This window comes from Trichosurus vulpecula, chromosome 2, assembly GCF_011100635.1.
Source record: "Trichosurus vulpecula isolate mTriVul1 chromosome 2, mTriVul1.pri, whole genome shotgun sequence".
In the NCBI taxonomy this organism is placed as follows: domain Eukaryota; kingdom Metazoa; phylum Chordata; class Mammalia; order Diprotodontia; family Phalangeridae; genus Trichosurus; species Trichosurus vulpecula.
In genome coordinates, this window is record NC_050574.1 from 123,380,148 (window position 1) to 123,393,418 (window position 13,271).

Sequence of the window (13,271 nt, forward strand, 5' to 3'; positions counted from 1 at the left end):
CAAACTTCAAAGCCCTTCCTAGGATCTGTCTTGGCTCCCTACTAGGGTCAGGGATCTGCTTCACCCATTCTAATTACTTGTTTCCCTTTTCCTAACACTGCCATTATCACCAGGTCCCCAGATCAAGCATGAGTTTCTTTTTGGTGTTTCCTTCCCTGCCTATCACGCTTGACTACAAGAGAACATTTCCTAGGGCTTATGTACAAGAGAAAAGAGAATCTATAAATTTAGAATGAGCACACCAGGTTAAGGTAGTTAGAAATGTGTAAAAGAAGACTATTCAGATTCAAAGCTGTTTTGTAATCCCATTTTTAACTACTACCCATGCCAAGATTAGCTGATGATTCTTTTTAGGCTTGGAACATCCATCTTCCTTTTGTGGCTGTTTTCTAGAGCAGGACTGCCCTGCTGATTTGAGCATACAGGGCCACATTACTTCCTGTAAGCCAAGATACTCTCCACTGATCGAAAAGCTCCTAATGGTGGTGTGGTAGATATTGGGATGTCCTAGCCATTCAGACCCAGTGATTGACTTTCTTCCTCCCCCCAACCCCATGCTTGCCAAAAGAAGGCCAAAGAAATGACACAGGCACTGTTCCCATTCCCTCAAATATAGACTACATCTTGTTCCAAAGAACATAATGACTGTCAAATCCTATTCTAGTCTTTCCCCATTATTCAGACCTTCAATACTTTAAGGATCTGTGAATTTGTCAGTATGAGTATTCCCTTCACTGATGTAAAGCTGTGATGTCAAATTCACATAAAATGGGGCCTAATTTGTACATAAGGATGCCAGTGAGTAGCATATTGACTTAGTTTTTAAGTGTGATACTATTTATGTATTTTTTGTTTTGTTAAATATTTCCCAGTTACATTTTAATTTGTTCTTCAGATGGTTTTCATGAGCTGCTTTGGCTGAAAAAAAAAAGACATTGGTGGTCAGCCCTTTCTGATGATGAAATACGCTGCACAGGGGTGTTCTTGAGACCGCAGTCCATCACGCAAAGAATCCAGATTGATAGGACCTGCCAATGTTTATGGTCCATTGGCGTAGTTTTGGAGAGCCCAGGATCACCTCCATACCATAACAGAAAGGTTCTTCCAGAGTGGTTCCCTTCCAGTAGCCAAGAAGGGAGCTGTGGCTCTGGATCCCCTGCTCCTATGTCAGGGGCCTGAAGGGAATCCATCTAACCATTTTGCCTTTATTAACTTTGGTGGGGGGTCTCTATGACCTGGAGTACTCCTAAGACATATGCCTATTATATTTCTGGGACCTAGGACTATGTGGGGGGAGAGGAAAGTTATAGGAAGGCAAATTTAGGTTCAAATGAAATAGAAATTTTCTCCCAATAATGGAATGGGCTGGGTTGAGGAGGGTGTTTGACAGTGGTCAAGCACAAGCAAGTTAGGGGGATTTTTGCACTGAGAATAGAAAGGAACACACAAGTAATGCTGAGGGTGGGAACACCAACATGTAGCTCATTTTAGCGGGAGTGAAGTTTCGCAATTTGGGAAGTAGAGAAGGGGTGGTAAAATGTAAACTTAATTACTGTAATTGATCTGACTTCCTAGATTCCTGCTGCCACCTGGTGGACAAAACCACCTTTCAATGTCTCAGGCTCAAGATCAGAGGTAGAAAGCATCTTTAGAAGACAAAGCATTAGGAACCTTAGTGTGTCTGTCTCTGTATCTTTCTCTCCCTCTGTCTCTCCGTCTTTGTCTCTGTCTCTGTCTCTCCGTCTTTGTCTCTGTCTGTTTCTGTTTCTCTGCCTCTGTCTCTGTCTCTCTGTCTGTGTCTCTGTCTCTCTCTCTTTCTCTCTCTCTCTCTCTTTCTGTATCTCCCTCCCCATCCATTTTTTAAGTGGAAGAAACAGACTCAGAGAGGGAAAATAATATGAAAGGTCAGGTAGCAGGTCTGTTAAAGTTTCCAAGTGTTACAACTTCTCTGGTTCTTTTCAACTTTATCTGTCATCCACTGACAAATCTAGGAGGTCTCTATGCAATGTTATGGCCACTGGAAAAAAAACAAAAGGGAGGAATTATGTGCATTTTAAAGAGACCTCCCCAAGTGAGGGTAAATTAGTCCCTACCTCTGTGCCTCAGCTTTCCTCTTTTGTTTTTTAAGATTGAATGAGATTTATTCAACATATGCACGCAGAACTTTCTTGTACTCAGCACTGGAGGAAATATGAAGGCTGAGACTTTTTCATCTTTGTCTCTTTCCTGCCTAGCACAGGCTATATATAGCCTGTATAGCTGTACAGCTATTGAGTTAAATTAAAATGGAAGCATTTGTCTTCTCTAAGCCTATGTTCCTCATCTGTACAAGTGGGGATATTTATACTACCTGCCTCTGAGGATTATGCTAGAAGATTTACAAAGTTCCAGACGGAAGTTCAGAAAACAGGAAGGACAGCTCTGGAACTAACATGAATTTACTATATATTCTTTAAAAAATGCAAGCTATATATAATAGAGAATTATGGCTTTGGATACAACCCTCTTTTTTAATATAAGGAAAATACTAAAGTTTTGTATTTGTTGAGAACAAAAACCAAAAGAGGCTAAAATTAAAAAATTAACAAGTTCTTCAGAAATATTATCATCTTTCTCGATAGAGTTTAAGAACTCAGGGCAGGGACTATGTTCATCTTATTCTCTTCCACCCCGCCAAGGCCAAGCTCTGGGCTCTACATGCAATGTTTCTTAACAAAGATTTGTTGAATAAATGAAGCACTTTATTACATACTATCTTTTGACGTCCTCCGAGTTTGTGGGCAAGCGTACACTAAGACTGTGGACAGGTCCCTTTTCCTCTATAGGCCTGAGTTGCAGCAGAATTAGGGGGTTGCCCAAGACTACACAGTGTTAGTCCCAGAGGTCCAAGTTTTCAATCTAGTAGTAATAACACATCACAAGCCATAAAGTGCTATGGAACTGGGGTGGGGGGAGGTCTTATACTATTTAATTTGATCTTTACATCAATGAATAAAGATTTATTAAGTCCCTACCATGTGGCAAACACTGCGCTAAGGTCTAGGGATACAAAGAAAAAAGTGAAAGTGGAAAAAATTCTTGCCCTCAGGGAGCTTCCATTCTGGAATTCACCATGTCCTCATCGAAGTAAAGAGGTGTGTGTGTGTGTGTGTGTGTGTGTGTGTGTGTGTGTGTGTGTGTGATTTGGGGAGATTACTGGGAAAGACCTCTTGTTTAAGGAGGTAGCTCCTGAGCTGAGTCTTAAGAGAGGTAATGAGGTGTAGTGAAAGTATTATTCCCACTTTAGAGATGAATAAATTGAAGCTCAGGCAAAGTAACTGGCCCAAGGTCAAATAGGCCTTATTCCAAATGCAGTGCTCTTTTCACTATGCTGCCTGCCTCCTAGTACTTTCTAGGAGACCACAGCAGACCTGAAAGTGCTTAATGGCAGATGAGAGACTTTGACGTCTTGCTTTTTTCCCTGTTCTTAGCACAATACAGGCTCAGTAAATAGGAAATTAAATCGCCTCACCTAGAAATAGGTCCCAGGTAGCAGTCTTCATTGTTAAGCAAATGACAAATGGTACACTCTTCAGTGAAACATGGTAGGGCAGTTCTCATATAATACTAGAAATGTGTCAACATGGGAAACTGAGGAAATGAGAGAAAATGGTCAGGAAGGGCATACATTCCAAAACTCCACCAGGGGGCACCCTTGGCATTAGAATCCTAGAACCAACCTGAACATTGCCCTCTCCATGAACTACTTTCTTCCCCACTATTCCCTGCCAGTTTGTTCGTTTTTTAATCCAAAACAGGGGCCAGCAGTGCTATCTTCCCAGAAGTGAGGTGACACAGTGGATAGAGTGCTGGGCCTGGAGTCAGAAAGACTCCTCTTTATGAGTTCAAGTCTGGCCTCAGACCCTAACCAGCTGTGTGACCCTGGGCAAGTCACTTAACCCTGTTTGCCTCAGTTTCTTCACCTGTAAAATGAGCTAAAGGAAATGGCAAACCACTCCAGTATCTCTGCCAAGAAAATCCTAAAGGGGTCATGAAGTCAGAGATGACTGAATCATTTCTCCCCCACGCTGGTCTTTTTACTTAGAAATGGCAGTGTGGGGCTGTCAAAAGAGTTGTGGATGTGGAGTCAGAAGCTGGCATCTAGTCGGCATCCAGATCCTACCGCTTTTCCAACACTCTTGGGGCATTTTCCTCCTCTGTGAAAATGACAAGGTTGGATTAGTTGCTTCCCCCAGTTGTAAATCCTAAGATTTCTATGACCTTCCCTGACAGGCAGGAGTATAAGATGGATAAGATGGAGCTACTTTCACTTGGTTCTTGGAGTTCTCACTGGAGAAGAAAGAAGAAAAGCACCCAGGCAAGGTCCCGATACTAGCAAAGAAGGTTTCTTCTAACTAGCAGCTTTCCCCTGATCAAGTACTTAGGCAAGAAGCCAGAGAATGTCAAGTGCCTTAGGCCAGAAGTCAGAAGACCTGGCTCCTAGCCCTGGCTATGCAACTGACTCTTATGTGTGACTTTAAGAAGATTCCTTCACCTCGGCCTCAGTTTCCACCTCTGTAAAAATGAAGGGTTTGGATTAGATGATCTTGAAGGGTCTTTCTAGCTCTGACATTCTGTGGTCCATGGCTGTCCTCTCCAGTGAAGACTGAAAAGAACTAAATATTTAGGTTACTAGGGCAGGCTGAGGGCACCACAAAGAATTCTTTTCATCCTGTACCTAGGACTTATTTCCTGGGGACGCCAGTCCTAAGAGAAAGGCCAGAAAGCATACGGGGTCACTGTCAGAGCTGGAGGGGATCTTGAAACAACCAATGCTATCATATAGGCATATACACACTTGGAGCTAGAAGGGACCTTAGAGGTTATGTAGTCTAATCCTCCTATGCCAAAGATGAGGAAACTGAGGCTCAGAGAAGTTAAGTCAAATGACCAAAGTGGCAAAGCCAGGACTCAAACTCTGGTCCTTTGACTCCAAACCTAATATTCTTTTCTACTCTCTTTCATATATGACTTTCAGGTTTATAAAGTTTACTTTCTTTATAACCTTCTTCAGAAGGCAGGTACTCCAAGTATAACTTGTCCCCATTTTATAGGTAAGGACAGAGGAGCTCCAGATTGTGAGTGACTGGCTCATGGGCACACAGCTAGTAAATGTTAGAATTGGGATTAGAGCCCAGGTCTCTTTCTGCCTCCAAATCTAGTGCCTTGCACCACATTGCCTATCATCTGGCATTGGAGAGAGAGAAGTCTGGAATGGCTCCTTAAAGAGAATTTAGGATGTTAGATGGGGAAGGGACCTTAGCACAAATGTCAGAATTGTGAGGGGCCTGAACCATCCGGCCTGGAAGGAACCTTAAGAGATCATTTATTCCAACCCCCTTATTTTACCCAGGAGGAAAATGAAGCCTGGGTGGAGGAAATGATTCGTCCAGGGCTAGACGATGAGCTGGCTGCAGAGCTGGGACCAGAATTCAGATCTCTTGTCTCCCAGCCAGGGCTCCTTCTACACTCTGAAATTTCAGAGTTGAGGTTTAAGGAGCAATGGAAGAGGGAGAAAGTATAATGAGAAAAGGGAGAAGGGGACATAGCCAGGTGGGAGGGTAAAGTAAAAGTGATGGGAACCCAAGAGAAAAGAAGGGTGTGGAGCAAAGAGAAGAAAGAAAAGAGAAAGAGTTAAAAAAAAGATATGGGGGAAGAAAACAGAGAAGGAACTGAGGGAAGAGTGGTATGGGGGAGAGAACGAGAGGGAAAACAGAAGATAAATGTATAATAAGTGGGGGAGGGAACAGGCAGAGAGGGAAGGGGGGCTAGAGGGGAAGGGGCAGAGCTATATGGTAAGAGGAAGGGAAGGGGGAAGGGAACTAAGGAGGAGAGGAAGAAAGAGCAGAGAAAGGGAGAAAACGGACCGCGAGACGGGGAGCACGAATTTATAAAGTGGTGGAGGTGAAGAAGCGGAGAATAAGAACAAATGAAGGTGTGAAAGGAGAGTCAGGAAATGGGGAGAAAGCTGTAGAAGGAAGGTGAAGGGAAGTGAAGAGGGAAGGAGGGAGTGGAGCAAAGAAAGGGGAGGAGAAGAGAGGAGAAAGAAAGGCAAGGGACAGCGAAGGAGAGATGTGAGGAGGAAGACGAAGAGGACGGAGCCCAAGAGGAGGGAGCCCAGAAGTGTGAAAGGGCACGGAGGGAGGAAAGAGTGCGCTGGGAGGGCAGTGCAGCCCCTGGCGGGATGGGCCCCCCGGCGGCGCTGGTGCTGCTGGTGCTGCCGGTGCTGCCGGCCCTGGAACTGGGAGCCGGGGCCGGGACCGGGGTTCGGAGCAAGGAGGCGGGGGTCGGTCCGGGCCGTGGCCGCGGGGAAGACAAGTTCTCGGCACTGCAGAGCGTGGAGCGGGCTCTGGGTCCCGAGCGGGAGCTGCTGCGGCTGCTGGAAGGCTACGTGCGGGGTGAGGAGGCCCGTCTGCGGGACCTGCGCAGGTAGGTGCTCGCAGCGGGCTGGAGTGAGTGTGAGTGTGTGTGAGTGTGTGTGTGTGTGTGTGTGTGTGTGTGTGTGTGTGTGTGTGTGTGTGTGCACGCCTCTGTGTGGAAGCGCACGGGATCCTGACCCACCGACTCTGTGGCTACTTAAAACACTCCGTGTGGGACACTGTATACTTGTGTAACCGAGAGCACTTTGGACCTTAACTCACTGCCCCTGTGGTTACTTATGACACTTCAAGTATATGGTACTGACTGGGTGTAGCCGGGTGTGTGATATATGAAGATCAAGTGAGGTTGTGTACAGCATTTTGCCACCCTTAAAACGCTATAGAAAAACTAGCCATTATTATTCTTAAGCGAGGGGTGTATATTTTGAGACTGACAGCCTGAGACACAGGATGTGCCAAGGAAACTATGTGACTCCTGAGATACAATGTGTGACACTGTAGAAAGCCTTGTGCTATGAGGTAGTAGCACGTGTGACATTGTCACAGTAAAACCGAACTGGGCTCCTAGCTGAGACACTGTGAGACACAGGGACCCTGAGACAGTATGGTTTAACACTGTATAAAAGAAAAACTAAATGGGTGAAAGAGAGAAGAACAGGACTGAGGTGCTTAGCCAGCTCTGTAATAAAGACCTGGGAGGCAGGGCGGCACAATAGATAGAGAGCAAGAAAGACAGTCAGAAAGACTTCAAATCCCACCTCTGACTTAATAATGCCTTCCTGACCCTGAGCGAATCACTTAACCAATTAGTGCCCCAGGAAATTTTCTAAAACTATCAACACACAAAGTAGTTACAGATCTGGCCTGCATTGGTATAGTGAGTTTCCTTACTGGGAGATCCCTACACTGATGAAATCACAAACTAGATGAAATCTAAACTAAGACCCTGTATTAATTCTGTTTGTGTCATCCCTAGTACCCAGCACACAGGGTTTTGCACATAACAGGTGTTTGTTTAATACCTGAAGAAATATCTCCCCATAGTACTCAAGGAATGGGTTTTAAATGGAATTGAACTGAATGGAGACACTGTGCAGGATCGGTGTGTACATGTGAAGGATGGTGTGTTAATATTTACTCTGTGTGCCAATGATACTGAGTATGTATGTGACATTGTATGGGTCACACTGAATGAGTCAGTGTTGCCCTGTGTGAATGTATAGTACTGTAGATTATGCAGACTGAGTGGGGCCAGAAACATGAAACAGTGTGAGACTTTAGGGGCCTGGCTGTGACCTTGACACCAGTCCCTGATGACTCCTGACTCCTGTGAGTTGGAATGATTGTGTTTTATACTTATGGCTGAGAGACAGGCAGACACAGACAGAGATTAAGACACATGGGAGGAAGAGAGAGACTCTGTTTGTGATTCATTGAACAGCTGAACATTGGTATCCTACCAAATATGACTGCACATATGAAGAATGATGTATTTTTTTGGTCAGTTAGCCAGCGAGTATGTGTGACATGGTTTATCTACATGTATAAAATATGCATGAGCATGTGCCTTAAAAATAAATGATAATGGCAGTTTTGATGATGATGTCATGGTGGGGGAATCTAAAGAATCTTTTTTTTCTTCCATGTTCCCAAAAGCTTTACTTTCATCAATTTCTTTGAAATAGAATATTTGTCCAGTATTTTGTGCATCCAAGTACAGAAAGAGCCAGAAAACATACTTTAATTCCCAAAGTAAGAGCAATGGAAAAGAATATTAAACCTTGTCCCATAATACTAAACTAGTACTAATACTAAACGAGTCCCATCTCTGCCATTGTGTGACCTTGGGCAAGTAAGTTACTGCCTCCCTGGGCCTCAGTTTTCCCATCTGTAAAAGGAAGAGGTTGGACTAAATGGTATCTTAGGTCTCTCCCATACTGACATCCTATGATCAAATGAGATAATGTATGTTTATCAATCTGCAAACCTAAAGCACTATATAAATGGGAGCTTATCTTCCGTCTAGCTTGGATGTCCTGCATTTTAAGGTTCATTCCATTAGACTGTGAGCACCTGGTGGGCAGGGACTGTCTTTTGTCTCTTTTTGTATCTGTTGTGCTTAGAATAGTGCCTGGCACGTAGTAGGCTCTTAATAAATGTTGATTGATTGATTGAGCCCAATATTCTACATGCTAAGTTCTCTCCCCTACCCCACCCCTATTCTGACATTCTGTGATTCTATAGGAAATCAAAGCTCCTGCATAAATAGACTATTGGTATCCCTAGTATTGTCTGAGTTTCTTGTTCCACACACAGTCTGGCCCCATTCTCCTGCTGTGCCCAGCTACAAGTTCCCATTGCCCCCAGCATCAACTTCTACAAATTTTTCTTAAGTACCTGGCTTTTCTAAGGCACTCTGTTGGGTGCTGTTGGAGAAAGAGAGAGAGAAGGGGAAAGAGAGACAGGCAGACAGACAGACAGAAAGAAAAAGAGACAGAAAGACTGAGACAAAGAGAGTCAGAGAGATAGACAGAGACAAACAGAGAGACAGGTAGAGACACAGAGAGACACAGAGACAGAGAGAAAAGTAAGACATAGTTCCTATCTTTAAGAATCAGTGTGATGTCTGGGAAAGAGAATTGGATTTGGAATCAGAAGACCTGGCCCAGCCCCTTTTTACTTCCTTGGGCAAACCATTTAACCGTTGTGGTCTGTCTTCATTCCCCCATCTGTAAAAAGAGGGAATTGGACTAGATGACCCCCAGGGTGACTCACAGCTCTGAATCTCTTTTCTTATGATACAAATAGGGAGCTCAGATATGGACACCCAACAGGGGCAGACTGGAGCCAGTTCACACTAGCTTTTGAGAGCACAATTGTTAAACTTTCAGTATGAGCATTTTCACTTTGTTGTTCAGTCGTTTCATTTGACTCTTTGTGATCCCATTTGGGGTTTTCTTGGCAAAGACACTGGAGTGGTTTGCAATTTCCTTCTCCAGCTCATTTTACAGGTGAAGAACTGAGACAAACAAGGGTTAAGTGACTTACCCAGGGTCATACAGCTGGATTTGAATTCATGAAGATGAAGCTTCCTGATTCTAAGCCCAGTTCTCTATCCATTGCACCACCCAGCTGCTCTTTGGAAACTGGCAAATGATGTATCAGGGCTTGATTCATTGTTTTGTTAATTGTTGAGTCTAACCAGGGGTGGGGAAAAATGTTAATAATTCAGCCTAAACTTAAATGTAAAAGTTTCTGTTTCCCTCTCTCCCCAGGGGCTAGTTATTAAACATTTACCAGCACACCCATGGACATACATAACTACAGTACAAATAAGAGTTTCATACGTAGCGACACAAAACATACAGAAAGTACATATATGTTTCTAAATCCCCTAGATTGTAAACTCCTTGATGGCAGGACCTGTTATAGCTATTCTTGTATTCTCGGTGCTGAGTATCTTAGTCAACAAACATTTATTAAGTGCTGACCATCATGCCAGACACTGTGCTGAGCAAACAGACAATGCTTAAGAGGTCTACACTTGCTGCTTTCACCACCTCATCACTAACTTACAGAATCACATCCCTGCTGGAAGGGAAGGAACCGCAGAGGCCAGATCCCATCCACCCCAAACGTGAAAAAGAATCACCAATGTACCTTACAAGCGGGTGTCCAGCCATCACCACTTCCTGAGGCAGCCTATTCTACTTTTGTGTGGCTCCAGTCATTAGGAAGATTTTCCTTAAATCTAGCTGGTATCTGTCTCTAAGCAACTTCTACTCATCACTCTTGGTTCTGGCTCTGGAGCCAAACAATGAGTCTATTCCCTCTTTCCTTCAGATGTCACACCCTAAATCTTCTTTTCTCTGGGCTAAGCATCCTCAGTTGTTTCATTGAGTCCCCAGATGACATGATCTTGAGGACCCTCATCCGTGCTGGTCCACCTTCTCTGCACATGCTCCAGTTTGCCAGTATCTTTCTCAAAATGGGGCTCTCAGCCTGAACACAGGACTCTAGATGAAGGGCCCGGCAGGATCGTCCCGTATGCTGTCCCTGCTCCTGTACGCTGGGTATCTCAATGCCCTCTAAGATTGTGTCAGGGTTTTTGGCATCCATATTGCCCTTTTAACTCTTACGGAGCTTTCAGTCCACTAACTGTCTAGCTATACGTCTCCATCTTGTACTTAACAAATTGGTGTTCTGAAGCCAAATGTGAGATTTTACACTTGGATATCAGAGACTGGATCCAAAAAAGATGTTGGCAGGCCAAAAGATTGGGCTGAATTTAATAAATTAAAACTAAATATGGCTCCAGGGGGCAGAGCTTGCAGCAACGACTAGTAGTTATGGGGAAGCAGATTTTGGTTCAATATATATGTATATATTCTATAAAAGTCTATATAGAATATTATATACACATAATATTATTATATTATATACTACTATATATACATAATATATGCAATTATATATATGCACACAAAAGTAACTCCCTAACGATGAGAATTATCCAAAAGCAGAGTGGGAGAGGTAGTGAGTTCCCCATCACTAGAGGTCTTCAAAGGGAAGGTGGATGACTGCTTGTTGGGGGTACTGTAGAGAGGATACTTGTTTAGACATGGACTGGACTGCATGACCCATGTGAGGCGCTTTCCAACTCTTGAGACTTTATGAATCATCCTCGATTATCATTTAATGAGATTAAGCCATTTCTGTGGGTTTCCTTGCCCTATGAGAGCCCTTCTAACTGTGATCCTCTCTGGTTTCTAGATAGGGGGTGGGTAGGGTTAGGAGATGTGGGAGATCAGGGAAAGCTTCATGGAATAGGGGTCATTTCAGTTGAATCTTGAAGGCAAGGTAGAATTTTATCTGTTCTACACCTGTGAACATCACATCTCACACGTCACGCCAGAATCTGTCCCTGTCATGTCACAGAGAAGGGACTAAGCGCTGGCTGCTGTCACTGAATCTTTGCCATCACCTTGCTCTAGGTTAGATCTTAACACAAATCCCTTTCTGTACAAGATTGCTCTATTCCATTCGCCACTCAGTGAGAATTTGGAGGTCCCTCTACTTCCTCCATAGAGGAACATGGTACCAAAAGCAATGTATTTAAGGTCAGAAAAGTAGGTTTTAATCCTGGCTCTGATACTTACCTCTGTGACCTTCTTCAAGTCACTTAACCTCTGGTCTTCGGTTTACCCGTTTGCAAGATGGTGCAATGGCAACAGATCAGAAATATCCTGTGTGGCCATGGGTGCATCACTTCCCATCTTTGGACCCCCATAAATGTGGGGTTGGTCAGGATTCTTAACCTGGAGTCTATAAACTTATTTTTTTTTTAATTTTTGATAACTTATTTTAATATAACTGGTTTCCTTTGTAATACTATTTATTTTATTTTATGCCCTTAAAGACATTATTGTGAGAAAGGGTCTGTTGGCTTCATCAGAATGACAGAGGGGTCCATGACAAAAAATAAGTGAGAACCCTTGGCAGTCTCTAAGGTCCCTCCCAGTTTTGGGGAGTACTATTTTTCGGTAGGGGCCTAGATGCATAAATCCATATTTGTGGGGGTAATGAGTATCTAATTATGTAACTAATTATATTCAGCTTCTGTCCCAGATTTGAGCAGATACAGATTCGCTTACACAGACTACAAAATAGGATAAGCGAGGTATGTGAAAAAACTTTACAAACCTTAATGCACATATATATTAACATACACACATGTGAGGGAGAAGAGAGGGGGAGGGGAGAGGGAGGGGGAGAGAGAGAGAGAGAGAGAGAGAGAGAGAGAGAGAGAGAGAGAGAGGGAGGGAGGGAAGGAGAGGGAAGGGGAGAGGAGATGGCAGGAGAGGGGAGGAGAGGAGAAGGGAAGGGAAGGAGAGGACAGGACAGGATTGAGGAGAAGAGAGGAGAGGAGAGGAGAGAAGAGGAGAGGAGGGGACGGGAAGGGAAGGAGAGAAAAGAGAGAAGGGAGGGAAGGAGTGGGAAGAGAGAGGGAGGAGAGAGAAGAGAAGAAAAGTGAAAGAGGAGAGAAGAGGGAGAAGGGGAGAGAGAGAAAGAAGAAAAGAGAAGATGAGAAAGATGAGGAGAGAGAGAATTAGTTACTGGAGGAGATACAAAATTTAGAGAAAATTCTAACTATGGCCCCAAAAGGTCCATGGTCTAGTTGAAAGAAGAATTCTTAGTGCTGCCTAATCAGATAAAACATTTTTGTTCCCAGCTTCAGGAGGGCTTCTTTTGACTTGAGAAAAGCATGCTGGCTAGCCTGAGTGTAGAAGACTGCTAGTATCTCTTCCACTCTAATGATCTATTGTTCTGTGACTTCTTAAACTAAGAAATGAAATATTTACTGAGGTGCCTATAATGTCCTCCATTAATAAAAACCATGCCCACTATCACTGGAAGGCGAATTCCAGGTTAAGCCCCGGAATTGGTGTTGTAGTTGGAGAATCAGTAAGGCACCTGGAGTAACCTCTGTTATGTGACTGGAGCCTTAGGTTGACATCTTCCCAGATGGTGTTTGTTCCATGAAGCTGTAGGGTCCCACATGGGATGATACAAGAAATCATCAAAATGATTCATAGGTATTAATTCATTCAGCAAACATTGTGAAATGTCTTTCTGTGTTTCCTGTGAAGAAAAGACTCAAAATTCAGATAAGAAATAGCCTTCATAAACAGTTTAGCTCCATTAAAAAAAAAAAGAAATAGCCTTCATGGAGGCTGACCCCCATGAATGTCTTCATGGAGCTCACTGTCTAGTAGGAAGATCAGATTCAACTATAAATATGTGTAATACAATTTCACATAAGCTCAAAGTTCTCTACAAAGTCTGATAGGG

The 13,271-nt window shown here is 43.6% G+C and overlaps 1 protein-coding gene across 1 annotated transcript in view; it reads left to right on the forward strand.

Moving 5' to 3' along the window:
- The first annotated feature begins 6,223 nt into the window (after positions 1 to 6,223).
- Positions 6,224 to 13,271, forward strand: part of P4HA3 (prolyl 4-hydroxylase subunit alpha 3) — a 52,642-nt gene continuing 45,594 nt past the window's right edge. Inside the window, exon 1 of the mRNA XM_036746568.1 lies at positions 6,224 to 6,468. Within this exon, the coding sequence (XP_036602463.1) occupies positions 6,224 to 6,468 (245 nt within the window). The remainder of the gene's footprint in view (positions 6,469 to 13,271) is intronic.